Here is a 19277-nt window from a genome sequence, read left to right on the forward strand (position 1 = left end):
TAATTCTATTAGTTCAATTTTTTTCATACATGAGTTGGAAAACTTAAGTAATGGAATTTAAATGTGTGCATATTTATATATATTGGCAAAGAGAAAATAAATGGTGGAATTCAAAATCATCCGTTCCATCACAGGCATTGGAGAAGATGTGCTGTTTGATTGGTACAGATTTTTCTGCAGGTGTGTCTCTGCACCTTTTTTCCTTCAAACTGTTCAGTCCTAACACAGTCAGCTCACTTTTCTTCCTGGCAGCTTTTTTCACCTTCCTTCCTCTAAACTAGGTACTCTTGTTTGGCTATACTCTAGCTATCCCCATGCTTTTCTTTCTCAAATAGGTTCCCGTTCTTTTTCTGTCATATTACCACTTTCTTCCCTTTATTCCCCAGTCTTTTTGTTCCTAACAGCTCACTTGTAAATAACTTGCTGTATCCCATCTTTCTACATTGGATTTTGCCTGAAAAATTTTGCCTGAAACTACCTGTGAGGTAGTTTCTTTTTCATATTGTCTGAGGAAGAGGGTAAGGCATTATGAATGTAAAAGAAATGCTTTCGATTCAGCATGTGGAGAGGTAGGAGATAGCTGTAGCCTCTGGATTATACTCAATGCATAGACTTCCAATGATTTTATGCTTTAGTAATTGCTATTGTAATTTTTTACCCTTCTCCCACTGCACTCTTATCCCTCCCACATGTAGTGTGGCCAGATGCCTTACATTTTCAAAGGAATACTAAAAGGATATCAAAGGTCTTGATTTGCCAAGTTTTAAGTCTCTTCTCCAAAAGGCAGCATTTTCCAGCAGTGTGCAGCTTTAGGCAGACACCCAGTAAAGAAAATTTCAGCCTACATGATTGAAGTGTGGTAGGATTAAAGATGAGAGGATGGTTTTGTCAGGAGTAAGATGAGATAATCTTAGAGCAGACAATGCTTCTGGTCTCTACTGCTAGGAAGGTAGCCACACATGTTCCTGTCACCATGATCATAGCTGGACTTCAACCATACCCCCCGAAGACAGGGATTTCTTCGATCTCATGAGAAATTGCACCGGGCTACAACCCTGGTTAGGTACCCTAAGCAGCTCTACTTCATCGTTCTTCTGTCTGCCTTGTTTCTCTTCCAGCTTTTGTGTTAAACTCCCTATTCTTGTGTCTATCCTGCTGTAGATCTTCCACATGTTGAGGATCACTCTCATTCCATCCAAGACCTAGCAGACTGTGTATAAACAATGAGGGTAAACTACTGTTTCCCTTTTTCAATTAAATGTTTGTTAAATGCCATGTCATCTCCATTCCTGACAGTGAGAAGTCTGACTTACATAATAATTTATAGAGGTAAGGTGAATATTTAAGTTTGTTCATCAAGGAATACACATATGCACAGGACAATATTCATTCCTCTTTTGTTTCTCATACCCGTATCTGTCAAGCTTCTGAGGTGTTCTGCTAAGCTGCATAAAAAAATACTAGCAATAAACATATCCACTTCCACTTTTCTTTGTTTTGTCAAAGAAAAAAAGTTGCAGTAGATGATAGTTGAGGTTTCAGGATCCTAAATTTGTGAAGAGAAAATATGTCAAGCCAAAGTAATTTATTTCTGTGAAAGGAAAGCATGCCTTGTTAAGTGGTACATGTCATATGACTTCTGTAAAGCGTTAACATTAACTGGAATGAAGAATAGTAAACTACATAAGTAAAAGGTGTGGGTCAACTAGTAGGTGGTAGCTATATCAAAAAGAAGTTACAGCAGATTGTAGGTGAACAGGAATTCATTTACCATGTCATTATTGATTGATTTGTGAATCTGATGAATCATTTTAGATCACACGCACACATTTGATCTGGATCAGCTTTGAAGAAGTGATAATATTCCAGACATGAGATGTGATGGTTTGTGTCTACGTTGTGGTAGCTGCAGGAAAACAAGTAACACTTTTGACAGAGTAACCTTAGCTTCTCAAAAATGTTTAAATATATTTGCATGAATAAGGAGATTTAGTTTGTCAGAGTTTTGCAGCTGTAATGTTTTGTGCAGTATCCTACATCGTAGAACTAATACACAGCAACACCAAACCATTGCCTGAATTATCAGCTTTGTGGTCTTGCAACAAAGGAGTAAGAGGCGGTCTATAATATGTCTAGAATTGTGGAACAAGGAAGATCTTGGATCTGAAAGCACAACTGGTGAGGGACAGATGGATTGAACTGACTTAAAGAAGACTGAAGAGTGATAAAGCAATGTTCAAATTGTAATGTAAAAGGGACGGCTGCTGGAAAGATGAAGTAATATAGTCAAAAGGACAAGAAACAGTTTGCTGAAATTACGGGAACAGTTGCATTAAATCCTAGGAAAAATCTTCCAGTGATAAAAATAGCTGATTTCTTTATAGTTGGATAGAATAGTTTGCTTACAGGGGTTTTGAAATTAGTACTTTTTGGGGATTTTAGAAAGAGTGTAGAGAAATACTTACGAGAAATAGCATAGGTAGACCCAATTCTGCCCTAGGGCACAAAGAGAATTAGATGATTTCCTGGGGCAGCCCCACTGGTGGTATGTTGGGGGTTGTTCTATATTTAACAATCAGACTAATTTCAACATCTGAATTTTTTTAGTTAGGCTATTTTACAATAAATCTTACCCTGAAGTGACAGTACTATCAGTAATTGTGACATGGTTACCATTGAAGGGAAAATGTCATGTTCCTCCTGCTGGGTACAGATGGAAAAATATGCCAGTTGTTACTGCTGTTTCCTTGGCATGCTATAGCAATCCAGGATCTAATACTCTTCTTAGCCTCAGAACACAGACCAAGTTAACAAACGGAGACGGCACTCTTTATATGGACAACAATACAAGTTTCATCAATTGCTCAGACTACTTTCTTCACCTTATGATTATTACCTGCTACCTTTTGTTCAAGCCTGTCGTTGTATTGCTGTTCTGTATTTCCTTGTGTTCTGGATAGATCCTGAATGGGGATACATAAGCTGTATTAATTTCATCTAAGTAATTTTATTTGCTCTTCACACATTAACCAGCAATGTATAAAAAAGGCAATGTCGTGTATTTGTCTAGAATGTCAGCTAATGAAAACAGAGCGACCAAAGCCGAATACATTCATTATCAGATGTCTTCAGTGGACCACTGTCATAGAGAGGACGTTCCATGTAGACACTCCAGAGGAACGGTGAGGGTTTTATTCTTGTTTTCCTTTTCACAGTCCTTGTGCAGAAGCCTCAGCAGAGTCTCTGCCGGGCCTGTACAGCAATCAGCATTTGTAACTGTGATATTCTGAGCACATGTGAGCAGTTAGTTAAAGATTTTTAAGTCAGCTTCTGTAAAATATTATCTGAGCTCATAACTAGTGTAAGTGCCTGCAAGTAGGTGGGATGAGTGTGTTCAAATAAGCCAAAACTATGTCATGATATGTCTCTGAAGTGTTACATTTTGAACATCCAAAGCCTGGATTGAAATATCTCCAGCCTTGCTGTCTTACTCCTCCTAATGTGCTCCTTTCTTTTGGCACAGAAAGCAGCATGCTTATTACAATTTATTTCATGTTGGCTTATTAGTTTTTCTTGTTTTGCTAAACAGTCACGAACTCTTAAGAACCAAAAACTTTCTTAATACATGTAGGAGATATGGGATAACGCATTCAAACTTTCCATACTCTGTCTACGATTAGATGCACTGAATCTTCTCGCTGTGGACATCTGTCCTTTTGAGACCAGCACTATGATCTGGCTATTACTTCTTGCATCAGTAAATAACCAACAATTTTACTTTTTCTGTTGTTTAACTTAGAGGTTTTTTCTATTCTACCTTGATACTGTGTCTCCACCCTGTCTTTCTTCTGTGCAGTGTGGTAGCTCGCACTGCATTCAGTGATGAATACCATGACAATATCCCATATTCCTTGTTGGCTGAGTAGAAGGCAGCAGGTACTGTGCTTGGTGTGGGGCTATGACCTGCTCAAGGGCTGCCTGGTGTGTCTGTGCTGCTCTGCTGGCCCTGCTTGTCCCTCCACAGAAACCATCACCTGGGCCTGCCCCACAGTGCAGCCGGAGGTTTTTAGGATGCTAGTAGGAATTTAGTTATCTTTGAGTGCCCTTTTTGAGGGAAATTTGCAAAAAAGCCTGTAAGTTGAGTTTTAAGAGGAGACAGACAAAGAGTTGATCACATGATATGGTTTAATATTTTTTTTTCCCATGAAAATGTCTTGAAAGGATGGGGAACACCAAAAAATACTCTTAAAATAGCAAGTTATTATTTTGAGATGCTACTGCATAAGAGATGACATCCTATGCTCCCAGGTGTATTTTACCTGAAACAAGTGAAGTTTCCACTAGTAAAATACAGCATCAGAAACTGCTAATTCCTGAAGTTACCCATATAGTGATCCTTTCTGGTCAACTTCACCCAGTTTAACAAAATTCACGATCTGGAAAGAAATTGAAGTGGTTAATGAATGGGTCTTCTTCTATGTAACATGAGCAGTTGAACATTGAAGCAGTGTAGCATGTGAAAAACTTTATAAAGTATGTGACATATTTTATGAGTTTCTAATAGAGGTGTTGGCTTGTTCATGATAGGGAAGAATGGACAGAAGCAATCCAGGCTGTAGCAGACAGACTTCAGAGGCAAGAAGAGGAGAGGATGAACTGTAGTCCAACTTCTCAGATAGACAATATAGGAGAAGAAGAGATGGATGCTTCAACAACCCATCATAAAAGAAAGGTAATGACCTTAAAAAATCACAGGGCTCATATGTAAATAACTTTTGTAGAATGGTCTAGTTGGGTAAAGCAATATGCATGGAATAATATTACAACATAAATTTCAGTGTATTATATGATCAAAGTACTTACTTATTTCAATAAAGCTGAACTGCTCTAGTTTTGTTTATTTGTTAAGTTGATGTGGCACTTCTGAAAAACAAAGTTCAACCATTCAGGCACATGCCAACATTCTGCTTATTGTTTGACTATTATTTCATCCTTTCATTTGTTTTCTATTTTAGAAGTATGGTAATAAAATATTTTCTTTGGACAAGTACTGTTGCCCCTTTTCTCATGCAAATAATACCCAGTACAAATTAGGTAATTTACATGAGAAAGGCTAGGAGGATCTGGCTTTTAATGACCTTGGTTTTCACTAACTTGGGAAATAGCTTTGCTTTAGTGTTCCATGAGGTAAGAGAAAACAGAATTTTATTTTTCTGCAGTCCTTTACAGCTTTTGGTGTAAGTAGGAACATGTGCATTGTTAGCTATAACATACTTGTGGTTGTATCTCCACAGTCAACAGGGTAAGCACACAACCAAGAGTATGTTTTAAAGATCTGATGCCACTCAAGGTTTGCTTATGTGTCTCCATTTTATGGATGTATGTATGGACTATGCAAACTCATGTCTCTCATTTACTGTACAGAGTTGACATGACTCAAGAAATGCACTGAAATTGCATGAAAAATAGTAACCAGTTTACATAGGACTGACTTAACTTTTTCTAGATAGAAGTGAAGCCTGTAGAAAACTAAATAGAAGTCTGCTGACAGAGAAAAATGTCTTACAGCTCACATAACTGAACGCCTTTGAGTGATGAACAGTACAAGAAATTGTGAACATTTCTCTATTTACTAATAAAGCATGTTTTGTTTGTTGCACTACATGAAGAAAGAATCATAGAAAAGTCAGGGCTGAGAACTATATACCCTTAAGAATATAACAAAGGTGTCATAGGTAACTTTAGTTCATGTCCGAATTTTGGAGAGCTGGAGTTTGCAGGCCAAACAGAGTTCTTTTATGCAGTTTCATTATATGCAAATTTCTAACCTTTGTCTGCTATAGAAAAATGTAAAATCAATTATATAGAGCTGTAACAATACTGTCAGTCAATGTATGTCAACAACATATATTGTCAGGCTTACATTGAACTTTTAGCCGGGTGGCATGGATATTTAATGACTGTGCTCCAGAATAAAATATGGTAAGTGACAGCAAGGCAGAGGCAGTGTTTAAGATGTGGCAGCCTTTTGAGAGGCAGTGTGATTATGTGGCAGGGATTTGGGTTTGCTCCGTTAAAGATTTGTGCACTGTTCCAAGCCTATGTATCCTTTTAGTGGAGTACAAAACCACTGCATAACACTCATTTTCCAGGTGTCAAAATTATGCTGTCTGATACAAGTAGTTTATCTGGAATGTGCTCTCCTTGTTCACGGTACAGTGTGTTTTCCCATACAACAAAAGGAGTTGTGGGAACAGGAGTAGGAGGATCAGTTTTGTTTCTGTCTTGCCACTTGTGCTTTAAGAAATGCTGAAATAATATGCTGGGACAGTGTATGGGCAGTGCTACAGAATATTTAATGGTTTTGGCAACAAGCCAAAAGCAAACTACAAAACAAAGGTGAAATGAAAAATGTTGATATTCAACATCTAAGAATGAAAAAAAGATAATTATGATAAATTAAAAAAATAAAGTAAAAAAAAAAAAGAGAAAAAAAGAAAAACAATAGAGCCAAAACTCAAAATCCCACAGCAGATTTCTAACTCTTGGAAGATGTTAGTGAAATATGCTCAGAAGTTTTTGGAATAAAAAATATGAAGTGACCATTATGACAGGGATTTGCCACTGCCTCCATCTTATTTGGAATTGTGAAAAATAGGTCTTTTCAAAACTGTTTTTGTTTTGTAGAAATGTCTCTGAAAAGCTGTTGTTTAAGCTTTCATAGTTGTTAATATAATCAGAACCATTTCAGTTATAATGACAATACATTTTTTATTGCACTTTTTTTTTTATTGGATTTCTTTGCTTTCAGAGATTTTTACACAATGTGTCCTTTTTTGACAAAAGCTTGTTTTGTCACCTGATTTTACATCTAAGCCCAGTGAGTTTTGCTTGTGCATGCACCAGATGGTATACATATGAGTAGAAGAGCATAATCAGATTAAGAGACAAGACAGAGAGGAGTTGGGGCTGTTCTTCTCTGAAAAGGTAGTGAAAAGAAAACAGCCTTTAGGATGTGAAACTTGATTTGAATAGACACAACAGCTACGTCCCTGCTTAGATTAGCTGGAAGAACCAGAAGCATATCTTCTTTTTCTGAATTTTTTAAAATCGTATCAACATGCAATTTAAGTTTTACTCATCACTAAAATCTGTAATGCTCAAAATTCTTTACAAACTACTTTTATTTCTTGCTGTACTATTACTTCTTAGTAGAGTCTTTCCTTGATGAAGTCAGATGAAAATTCCGCGTGGTCTAATCATTGTGCACATCAGGAATTTAAAAAAAAAAAAGATAGTTTCTTTGGTAGGAATTTTCAACATTACATTAGGGTGCATTTTTTTTTAACAGATCATCCATAGGGAATGGTGTGTTTAGATGGTCAACAGATACTCCATTAGGGGAGTAAAAAGGTTTTTATAGAAGGTTGAACATAATAATGGTTTTTTGGTTAGCGCAGTCTCCTGTGGCTTCACTGCTTTTTCTTTGTTTACAAATTTGAATTGCAGGATGCAGGATGAATAAAGAATGTATTTTTCAGAGGAAGCCTAAAGGTAATGGAACGATGAAAAAGTTTCAAAACTTGGAGCACAGTAGGAATGAAAAACTAGGGAAAATCATGAAGGAGAAAGAATCCAATTTTATGGGAGCCTCCAAAGTTACCATTCATCTTCAGGTTTAGGAAGTATTTCCATTTTTCCACCAGTTTTCAGTACACCCCTAGCTATGGCATCTGTGTTTTTATCTCCCAAGGTCTTGTGTTCTTTGGCAGAATTTTTGAGTTACCCTGCACTGCGTATCATCTCTAAGCCTTCTGCTAAGCTCCTAAGGAATGAGAGCATCAGGAGACTTTATTCTTAGAACTAACACTACCGCCATAATGTGCTGTTAAGACATGGCTCAAAATCTTGCAAACCCATTACCTTTCTCTTATAAATATACATTTATTTTTTAACTTGTTTTCACTGAGCTTGCATCTAGATGGCTTAATGACTGCTTTGCTGAACATTATGTAAGCAACTTTTGGGCAAATCAGTCTTTCAATTTCACTGGCTTGCTGCCCTTAGTATCAAATCCGTGTCTGTGATCAGTTGAGCCAAGATCCTCCTTCTGTGTATGGGCAAAGGGCAGCTTTTCTGACCTGGTTTTATTCAGACTCTGATGACTGCTCTCTAATTCCAGTGTCTTAGAGAAAATCAGAAATGTCGGAGAACTTACTCCTTTGAGGTTGCTTGTGATCTCATAAATTTGTGACCATTAAAGGGATAAGTTGTTACAGTCACTAGCTCAGTATTTTTTATCAATAAAGCTGTCAGCCATTTTTTGTCAGGGAGCACGATAGCTTATGACTGAAGAATTCTGCCTTGAGTTACTCATCTTCTGCCTGAATTGTGTTTTGAATGCATTTTTAATTTTTCATGGGTTTTTGTCAAGATTCGCTGCTTTTGCGTGAAGGCAATTGTTTTCTGCTAGATGGTTGTCACAGAGCCATCAAGTAGATAACCTGACTTTCCAAAGTACTGAACTGAAAGTGATCGTTGAGAAGTCTTACCTTTAGTTGATTGAATACAAGGAGCCACACAGTGTTGTGGTCTCAGTTTTACATACTAACTACATCATGCACTGTGAGTTATCACACATTAGGGTAGCTTTTGGAAAAGTTGACTCTTCAAGGATTTGTCTGTAGTAATGAACTTTAACTTTGCCCTCAGCTGTGTAAAGTGAGTTTGCTTTAGGTAAAAGCTATTCTGAGCCTTTGAAATCTCTGTTGCCCATATTTCTTGCTGGGATAAATGCAGTTTTGTTCCTCCTGATGTGAGATGGTTTGGGGAGCAAAGCATGATCTGTCACTGCAAAATGTTTGTGTGAGCATCAAGGTTAGTTTGCTTAGAAGCTACCAATCAAGATGGGAAAAAGATTTAATTCCTATTGATATAGCTAGAAAATTGATATATGGGAAGCATCTTCTCCTTAATAAAGCTTTGAAACACCCAAGTAGCCAGGTGTTAATGGTATCCAGGTGTTGAAGACCTTTAGCAGCTCTGAAGTTGCAGGCTGAACACTTAAAAGCTAAGGAGTTGCACCTTAATGTGGTTTATGGAACTTCAGTTCTACCTCTTATGTGAGCAGATTAGAAACTGACTGAGTGAACAACTGCTTAAATTAATTTCAGTTTGTTGACAGCAAATTCAGATCCACTGTAATAGCATCATGCACTTGAGCTTAAAGGAATAAAAACTTTCAGAAGGTAATTTTTCCCTGTATTCTTTTGCACAAGTGAATATATTTTGCTGCCACTATTTGCGTTTGCACACCAGGGATGTGCCCAATGCCTCTCTACACCTGGAATGTGTGTGAAATATGTAGGCAGTATTAAGAGTTGTTTCTGGTAGAGATAAGGAAGGTACTAATTCTCTTGTGGAAAATACAAGTAGAAGTTTATCCAGAACAGCAGTATTCAACGTCACTGCCTGAGGCCATGACTAGTGATAGAAAGAGACACTGAGAAGATGAAAGATAAGGGATCTTTTTCTCTCACAAAACAGAATTAAGTATATTTAACTTAGCAATACAGAGACTCAGAGTATAATTACTCTTTAAAATTTTTTTGAGCTGTGCTTTTCACAAAGGAAGAAAGGTCACTGAAGCTATGGGACTGTGCTATAATAGAATACGTGAGTGTATTTCCTTTCAGAATTTATAACTGCTTTTCTCTAGCTGCAAAACTCGATGGTTTTGTGGTGCTGCAACCAAGCACAATGAAAGATGTGCTGTAGAAGCACACAGTGATTGGCCAGGTAAATTCTGCTGTCAATTCAAGGCAGCCCTGTGCAGTCATTGTGCTCTCAGTATTGTTTTGGGGTTTTTTCTACATCCTCATCTTTGCATCTAATGCATGGAGTTCATGCTTCTGAACTGGCTGTGAAATGAACTTGTCAAACTAAGAGGATTGTTGTCTCAAACTTTGGGCTTGGGAAAGTGGCTATACTGCTTTGAGATCTGAGATCATCTGGTCATATTCTTACCATGTGTGACACACCATTTGAGCTGATAAACCTCCTAGACTCGATTTGTCTGTTGATGGAACTATCTCTTGGATGTACTGTGTTTAGTTTTTGCTCTGCAAAACTAAGGCAGTAACAGAGTCACAGGAAAGATAAAATGTCATTCTCCTCCTTTTCAGAGCCAAATTGATTAATGTAAATACCATGTAATTGTAATCTGTACTGAAATTTTAAAAAGTCCAATTCTAGTGCAAAGGCTGGTGTAAAGTCATACAGGTACAACATTTCAGTGAGGATTGTGTATGTTTCAAAAAAGCCATGAGTGCAGTGGTTAGTTGGCAAAACCTGATACACCATGTTTGGTAATGCAGGAATTGATGAACTTCCTTAAATGCGGTGCATTCTTGAAATGCTGCTTTAGGCTAGAGCTTTTCCCTGTGTGTGCTTTATAAAATATAAGTGTGTGCAGTACTTGGCTTTGGAGAATTATAATAATACTACTGAATGATTTATCCTGGATGGCTTAATGACAGCAGTTAGCTGCCTTCTTTGCCTTGGTCAACAGCAGCAAGACCAGTGTTTTCTGGGCACTCAGCCCCTCCCTGAACTGGAGGACAGGGAGGGGAAGCAGAATGAAACCCTCGTAACCCAAGGGGAAAGGCTCAGTGATCTGATTCATGCTGTAGTCCAGAGAGGGGGGATGGAGCTGGTGAAGTGTTCAGGGCAAAGTCTTATTGAAGAGCATCTGAAGGAGCTGATGATGTTTAGCCTGGAGAAAGAATCTCATAGGGACCTTATTGTTCTCTCCTTCTGCCTGAAGGGAGGGTATATCCAGAAGAAGGGACTGATCTCTTTTCCCAGGTAAGAAGTGGTAGAATGAAAAAAAAGTGGCCTCAAGTTGCTTCAGGGAAGGTTTAGAGTGGATATTAGGAAAAAAATTCTTCATTAAAATAGTTGTCAAGCATTAAAACAGTCTGCCCAGGGAAATGGCAGAGTCAGCATCCCTGTAGCTATTTAGAAGACATGTGGCATTTAGGGACCTGGTTTAGTGGCAGACTTGGTAGTGTTGGGTTAACAGCAGGGCTTAGTGATCTGAGAGGTATTTCTCAACCTAAGCAATTCTGTCATTACAAACTTAATCACAGAAGTGGGCCTATTTTTGTAAACTGTGCTTATTTTATCGGTAACAGGGTTTGGTTATATGTTGGAACTGGAAAACCTAAATCTTGCTAATCCTTGTTCTTGGCTCCTTGTAGACAATGAATGATTTTGACTACTTAAAACTACTGGGCAAAGGCACGTTTGGCAAAGTTATCCTGGTCCGAGAGAAGGCTAGTGGCAAATACTATGCTATGAAGATTTTGAAAAAAGAAGTAATTATTGCAAAGGTAAGAAAAGCTATATTTTTAATACTGGGTCATTTTAAAGAATGGAATAATCAATATTTAATACATAAGGTATATTGAAGTTTGATAGAAGTATGTGTGTATCTTCAGAAAGCAAGAATGATAAAAAAATTTAGTATAATCATTTTGCATGCCTTTTCCCAGTATTTTATAATTTATAATGTGCTAAAAGAGTGAGAGAATTTACTGGGCAGGAAGATAGTGCAATCTGAGTATATACAACAAAAAGTGCATCGTGGGGCATATTGGACACTTCACATTTTTTTCTAAGTCAATTGCAGGTTTATCCAGATAAACACATTTAATTTAATGGACCTGTGCTCTGTTCCTGCTATGCTGTATAAGATTGCTATGCATGGCACTAATGATTCAATTTTTTTCAGTTTTTGAGAAATAGGGAAAGTGAAGCTGATGTCTGAAGTTGTGGTTTAAACTAGCATTGTCCAATCACTTAAACTTGATTAGTGTCACTGGCTCTTGTGCTTGGTCATAATATAAGTCAAGCATAAATTTAGATAATCTGATCTAAATTTAGATACTCTGAACTTTGTTTCTAGCAATTCTGAAGTTTTGAATCGCACTTCCACAGAACAAGTTGAAAGCAAGAAACCTACATAGATTTATCAACATGAGATACAATTATTAAATGAGGATGTTTTGAGGGATGTGGGCCTGACTGATATTTTTCAATGCTTGAGGCTAACAATATCAGTATCCATAAAAACTGAATGCAAATGGGTAAATACTGATTTACATATATTAAATATTAAAATAGCCTTCAGATTTATATGATTTTCCTATTGACCTATGAAAATGGGGCTTAAAAGAGTTTGTCAGCCTATGTTCATCGTCTGCCACTTTCTAATAGCTTTAGAATGTGTAGATCAGTTGCAATTAAATTTGACAGAGGGTTGGAGGCCTCAAGGACAATTATATTTTCTTGAGTATCATTAAAACTAGCCCTGTTACAGTGCGAAAGACTTAAATTTATGCCTTCAGCAGTGAAGAGACTGACCTATGAGTTCTGTGTGCCCTCAGTAGCTGTCTCGAGTGCAGTGGCAACCTGGTTCAGCATGTGCATGGTTTGGGCTAACAGCAGCAAAGAGTGCCCTTTTCTTCTTCATAGTCAGGAGATACAGGAAGAACTGGGGGTGTTGCTGCTGTACTCCCCTGATCCTGCATGGGAAGGAGCACCTCAGTGGCTCTCCTTGTAAGACCTGGCAGCAATCTCAGTGGGTCTCAGAGCCTGTTTGGTTGCTGTGTACTGAGCCTCAGTCTCCAGCCTCACATCCTTGACCAATGTTCTTCTCACTTCTGGCATCTGGGCATCCTCAGGAGATCTTGTGAGATCCTTTTCTGCAGCTGCTGGTTTGTATCCTTCCAGCCTTCAGAGCATTTCAGCTTGTTCTTTGTATCAGTAACCTACCAAAGAGATTTTTAAATTTTAGGGGGTTTCTAATTACTTTGTTGCCTAATACAATATCACTGACCTTTTAGAATTGATTAAAGCTGAATTTTGGGTAACTTAATCTAAGATGAGCAAAAAAATCTTGTTCATAGAAGTATGTATAAAGGTAGAGAAATTTTGAAGAAGTCAGAGATGGGACTGTTTAAGCTTGAAATTAGCTATCTAGCCCAGTCAGGCTGTGAACATGTTATGGGGATTTATCAGTAGCATTTAGCTCTGGAGATCAGTGCTAAGGATATAGTCACTTGATAGAACAGATCTGCAGTCCCAATTCAGCATGCAAGTGATAGAATATACACACTAGAATTACAGGATGGCTTTGGTTGGAAGGCACCTAAAAGATCATCTTGCTCCAATCCCCCTGCTGTGCGCAGGGATGCCTTCCACTAGACCAGGTTGTTGAAAGCTTCATCCAACTTGGCCTTGAACACCGCCAGGGATGGGACATCCACAGTTTCTCTGGGAAACCTGTTCCCACTGTCTCACCACTCTTCTGTAAATAATTTATTCCTAACGTTTAAGCTAACTCTCTTCTTAGTTTGAAACCATTCCATCTTGTCCTGTTGCTACCTGCTTGAGAAAATGTAGCCCTGTAGAAGGTTATACCCCTAAGCATAATATGAAGCAGAAAAGTAGTGCATTGATAGCTGTATAGCATCTGCCCAGTTCAGACTAAATATCTTTATCCTGTTTACATGATGTATTAATACTACATTTACAAGGAAATTATTTCCAGTATTACAGACTTCTAAGGCAATTCCAGAAAAACTGGCCACTGCCAGCTTTTTATGTCAAATATCTGGCAAAGCACAGAGGTTTAAAAATAAATAAATAAATGAACCTTTATGCTTGTTTTTCTCCTTGAAGTTTTTTTGGTTTTGTTTTTGTGTTTCCCCCTGTACGTCATTGTAGTGTATATACTCAGTGTTGAACTGCTATTCAGTTAAATGGCATCATGATTTATTACCACTGACTGTTGTTGTTGTTCAACTTCCTATTTTGACAATTTTTACAGTCTAATTTAAAACTCCTGACATCTGTGTTTACTTTCCAGTTTAATAATACCTTATCTTCAAAGCATAGTCTGATAAGCGTGTCTGTAGTACAATAATGTTATATTGGTATTATTTGTGGCAATAATAACATGTACTCTGACTAAATATATTTACTTCTGTAGGATTACAGTTGAAGTTTGAGTCACACTAGGGTAGTCTTTAGTTCTATGTAACATAAAACTCAGCGGTAGCGTAGCACTGCAGAAAATTGCTGCACCCTCCCGTTCAGGCTCCCAGGTGTTTCAGGCCTGGCCCATGGCAGTGTGGGGAGGGGGATTCATGGCACATTATATACAATGTAGAATTGTATAAAATGGCTATGTATTGATATTGTGAACCCCCTAAGAGCTGTGCTTTTCTCCCTAGCCCTCAGGAGCTGCTCATGTTGCAGCTCAGGGTGAGCCCTCTGCCCGCCATCCTCGTCCCCTCACCCCTGCCCAGCCCGGCTCTCTGCAGACCTGGTGGTGTGAGGGGCCACAGCCGTGCCCCTGGAGCCTCACTGTCACCCCCCAGGCTGCCTCTTTGCCCCCTGCATGGTGCCCACTCCAGGGGCTGGTGAGAGGGCCTGTGGAGGGAGGAGGGAATGAAGATGGATGAGCTTGCCTCTTTTCCAAAGTGCCTCTTTTCCAAATTGTGGCTGGAAATGAGTTGGGGGTTGTGTGGACAGCTCTTATTCCCAAGGATGAAGCCAATGTCCATAGGGATGTTCAGCCTGGTCAGAGGGGAGAGAACTGCTTGCTGCTGGGCTCCTAAGGACAGCTTGGGTGGATAAAAGCAAAACCAACAAATCAAATGAAAGCTTAAAAACAGAAAACCTGACTTTACTTAACAGTTGTGTAGATGAGACTGGGTTTTATATTTGCCTGTCAGTTACTCCATGTGTACATGTCTCGCACATTGGTTTAGTCTCTCTGTAGAGACATTGTTCAGGTGATTCATACCAGAACTGTGAAGTTGTGATGACTGTGTTTTTAAGCTATCAAATCCAGTGTTATAGTTTCTTTCTTTGAATTGTATGTAAAGACTTCATTTTAAAGCAAGAAAATAAGAAAACCAAATAAAATATGTTAAATTGGTTTTTTGTCAGATAGTTCCTCAAAAAATGTGAAGATTCATCTATTCTTCAAAACTGTACAGTAGCTTTCTTTTTTTGAAAGTGTTGACCTTTTCCTTTTAATTATTTAGATAAAAATTTTATGTCTTAATTCAGGCCTACTTCTTCTTCTCTTTATTTCTCAGGATGAAGTGGCTCATACTCTTACAGAAAGCAGAGTATTGAAGAACACCAGACACCCTTTTTTAACAGTAAGTATTGGGAACTACTTTTAAGTACATTAGCAGGTAATGGTTAACATCTGTTATGAATATATTTTACAAATTTTGAATTCTTTGTCATGATGATTTGTAAACAATCAGTAGCTATCTCGTGCTTGTGATATCCTTTATCAGGATATGTAATTAAGAATTCAGAAGTAAAATTTCTAATAAATGCGTAAAGCTTTACTGTACTGAAAATAAATTTAATTGTAGAACTGTGTAATTGTTGTGCAGCTTTTTGCAGTTTTTGTATATGAACACCTCTAAAATAAAAGTTATTAATTTCACAGAGGTATATTTTTTACCAAGAAAATTTAATTTAGAATTCAGTAAAACACTAAAAATAACTATTTATTCAAAGTAAGTACTTCACAGAGCCACAAGACACAAAACTTTGAGTTCTAACCTTTGTCTTCATGTGGTTAATAATTAATAGGAGAGAAAGACTGAAAAGATGAAAATTTTGAGACTTATGATAAATTACAATTAATAGATTTAATTTTGCAGATAACTTTCTTCTGTAGAAGTAACTGATTCCTCTTGTTTGAGAGTATATTAAAAAATATGTCCCTTTATTTCAAAATCTAATGAAAATGCTTTTTGAGACAGGGATTTTATTTTTTTGTTGTATTAAAATTTCAAAGTATAGCATGGAAGCTTCCCTATTTAGAAAAACTTATTTTTTTGGAAAGCAGAAGATTGCATTTACATTGGTGGGCCAAAATATTCTTGGAAATTCAGTAAAGATGAAAGAGATCCTGCAATGTTTCCTGAATTAGAGTGTAATGGTAAGAAGTAGGGGTACCTCCCATCAAAAAATGCAACAACAGTACTGCAGTTGTAGCATATTATTTTTCTGTTATTCTTCAGCAAGTTTTGTATTGAGCCATACAAATGTAGTTCTACTACATTTGATTTCTTTTAGGCCAAGTCTTCATCTGTAGATTTTCTGTGGCATCATCGATAAGTCAACATTGATAAATCAAAACTTCTAATTAAGATCATAACATCTGCCGCAACTTTAAAATAATATGGAAATTAATATAATAATTTGGCACTTAGCATTCTTAATATTCCATAATATGAAACTAGAGAGTCCTTGCTTTGGAAATGAAAGCATGCTGGATGTTAAGATGACTTTTAAGATTTCATTTGGGAGAAATGAAAAAGGAATATGATAATCTCTTTAAGGGCACTGTGGAAGTGGACATCATAAAGTACAGCGAGTGGAAATAGCTGGTATTGTGTATGGCAGTAAGAAATGAAGTACAAAATTGTGTGTTTTAGTAGCCATTTAATATTTTATTGTAATAAGCATGATGATTCTTATCAGTGGGCATGTAGCAGAAATGAAGAAACACTTCACAGTTTTTGCGTTAATTCATCTCAAGCTCCAGATAAAGTTACACTTCTAATTACTCTTAAAGTTCTTAGCAAAATTAGAATTTTCTATTCAAAAATATAAAATTTTGTTATAGTTTAAGTGCAAGACATTGGGTTAATATAAGATGATAATTGGTTTGATTTTGTTGTTTTCTTTGCAAGTCCTTGAAATATTCCTTCCAGACAAAGGATCGTTTGTGTTTTGTGATGGAGTATGTTAACGGAGGAGAGGTAAGTTTTAAAAAGATGTTCTGCTCTTCTAACAGTAAGGCTGTCTCTGGATTACACTTTTAAACCTTGCCTTTTTGCTTTCTAGTATCATTAAAGGGCTTTTATTAAAAAAAGCATTGAACTGTTTTATTTTAAAAAAAAGTTGACATGATTTTATAACTCTTCTGTTAAAACTAGTTCCTGTTCTGAAAAAAATATACTTCTGTATAGTGAGAAATAATTTAATACTAGAAAAGTAATTACATGTACTTGCTTATTGTTCTTTTTATTTAAGCATATTATAGCACATTCTGGCATGAAACAGTCATAATGCAGTGTAAACAAGCAAAAATAATGCTGATGAGTGTTGTTTTTGTCCTAATATGAAATGTGTGCTCTCTTTGCTGTAACTATTACAAATATCTATTGGAAAAGAGTGGAGCATTCATATTTTTCATTGCTTGTCTCCACTTCACTTGCTGTGTACTCTGGAATTTTCTACTAAAGTGCTAAACTTCTTAGAGTGTTGTTAGCTTTGAAGCCATTGCTGTCCTCCAGCAGCTTACTGAAGAATGAAATATCAAAAATGATACCCAGCAAATGGAATTAGAGAACTGCAAGGGGAAAGGCTTTTATCTACCTTTTAGATGCTTTTTTCTATTCAGACTGTGTCTTGTTACAACATGAACTGGGGGATTTTCCTTATTTTGTCAACTGTATGCCTCATGATAATGCTAAAGGACTAAGTATTTCCACTAGGAGTTTCTTTTATTAGAAAACTCTTTCTTCGTTCAGAATTTTTTGTGGCATGATACGTAATGTTTTTCATTATGTTTTAGCTCTCTTCTGCAATAATGCTGTGCTTTGCTATAATCCCAATGTCTGCAGCCCATTGGATCCCAACTTGTCCTTGGCCATCCTCTGCAAGCCATGCCTAAATATGGTGCTATAGGGTTCTCATGTGGGAGGATGGCTTGTTTAACTCAGTGTATAAATCCAGTACTGCACATCACAGGCATTGAACCAGATGCAAAAATTTCCCTCATCAGTAAAGGGCTAACAGCCTTCTCTTGGACACTCAGCTGGCTTTGACATTGAATTTAAATCACTAATATTAAGTCAATAGTGTCTACATTGAGTTTTAAGTATTGTCTTTTAACTAGCTAATTCTTCATGGTTTTCCTCTGTGTAAGATCTTACCACACTTCTGTAATCTCTGGGAAGACAGTTTAAAAGTATGTTTTTAACATCATTCTGTAATTTAGCTATTTGTCTTTTTGAAAGGAACTTTTCCATCATGTTTGAATGCAGAGCAGAGCCCACAGAGGATGCTTTCAACTCCTTTCTTATGACTGAGGATGCTCTGTCTGTCTTTGGATCAATTGTAGTTCAGTCAATGCATTTCTCTGCATTGGGTGGTGCAGCTTTGTGGTTATGACTGCAAGTGTTGTGTGTCATGGGTTTTTGGGTGGCAGCCTGCTTTTGCTTTGGGGATTTGAGCAATTCCAGTGTATTTGTGCTGGGACTGGGTTACTTCCTTCTTATGATGCTACTGCTTGTCAGTGTTGCTGATGTAGTTTGCTGATGGTTCTCTAATTTAATGAAGCTAACTCTGAAGTTTTGCCACAGTGGGAAAAAATGGCATTTTGAGAGAGGAAACTTTCTTGATTTGCCCATGTGCTTCTCTTTGACTAGAGATCTGGAATAGTAAGTTAGACAAACTGTCTTTTTTAATAGTAAAATCTTTAAGCTTACCAAATCTTCTCGTGAATTTCAGACTTTAGTCAGTGTCTTCCAAAAAATACAGAAGATTTAATACTTGTAAAAATAGCCTTGTTATTTGCTCGGAATTACTGAAAGTTAGTTACTCAGGGTTCAGCCAGCATTTTAACTTGTATGGTACACAGATTTTTTTTTTTTCTTTTGCTGCTTCTATCTACTATTCTGTCTGTGTTCCAAGGAAGTTACATTCCCCTAGGTATTCTGACTGTTGAAGGTGTTGAACACTCATCTTTTAATTATATCCATTCAGTGGAAAATTGACCATAGATGCAGTATGCAGCTTTTGATTCTCTCCAGTTCTGTGCTACCTTCAGTGTGTTTCTGTTTAAAATTCCTTTAGATTAAATATTTCTTTTTAGGTAAACTTTTGTAAGTGAATCGCTTTGTTGGGAATTTTCATGGATTATGTCTTTCAGGAACTCTATTAACCCAAGAGTTCTCCTCATGAAGGAGTTCTTGAAGTTTGTATACATGTTCTTGTCTCCTACCCACATGAAAGCAATAAAATGCCACAATTTAGGTTTCTGCCCTAGTACAGTAATAAAAACTGTGGTCAGTAGTAGGAGTTTTTGCTTCCTCTTTCTAAGGTTAGAAAGGAGAACAGTCAAGGAAGGGGGCACAGAACTTCATTCTGGAGGGGAAGTAGTTGTG

At 37.2% G+C, this 19277-nt stretch overlaps 1 protein-coding gene across 1 annotated transcript in view; it reads left to right on the forward strand.

Moving 5' to 3' along the window:
• AKT3 (AKT serine/threonine kinase 3) overlaps positions 1-19277 on the forward strand; it is a 149852-nt gene that overhangs the window by 88940 nt on the left and 41635 nt on the right. The window contains exons 4-8 of the mRNA XM_086878243.1: positions 3071-3182; positions 4588-4732; positions 11262-11393; positions 15174-15239; positions 16797-16865. Coding sequence (XP_086734369.1) covers positions 3071-3182; positions 4588-4732; positions 11262-11393; positions 15174-15239; positions 16797-16865 — 524 coding nt within the window. The remainder of the gene's footprint in view (positions 1-3070; positions 3183-4587; positions 4733-11261; positions 11394-15173; positions 15240-16796; positions 16866-19277) is intronic.

This window comes from Cyanistes caeruleus, chromosome 2 (genome assembly GCF_971803275.1).
Source record: "Cyanistes caeruleus chromosome 2, bCyaCae1.hap1.1, whole genome shotgun sequence".
Lineage (NCBI taxonomy): Eukaryota > Metazoa > Chordata > Aves > Passeriformes > Paridae > Cyanistes > Cyanistes caeruleus.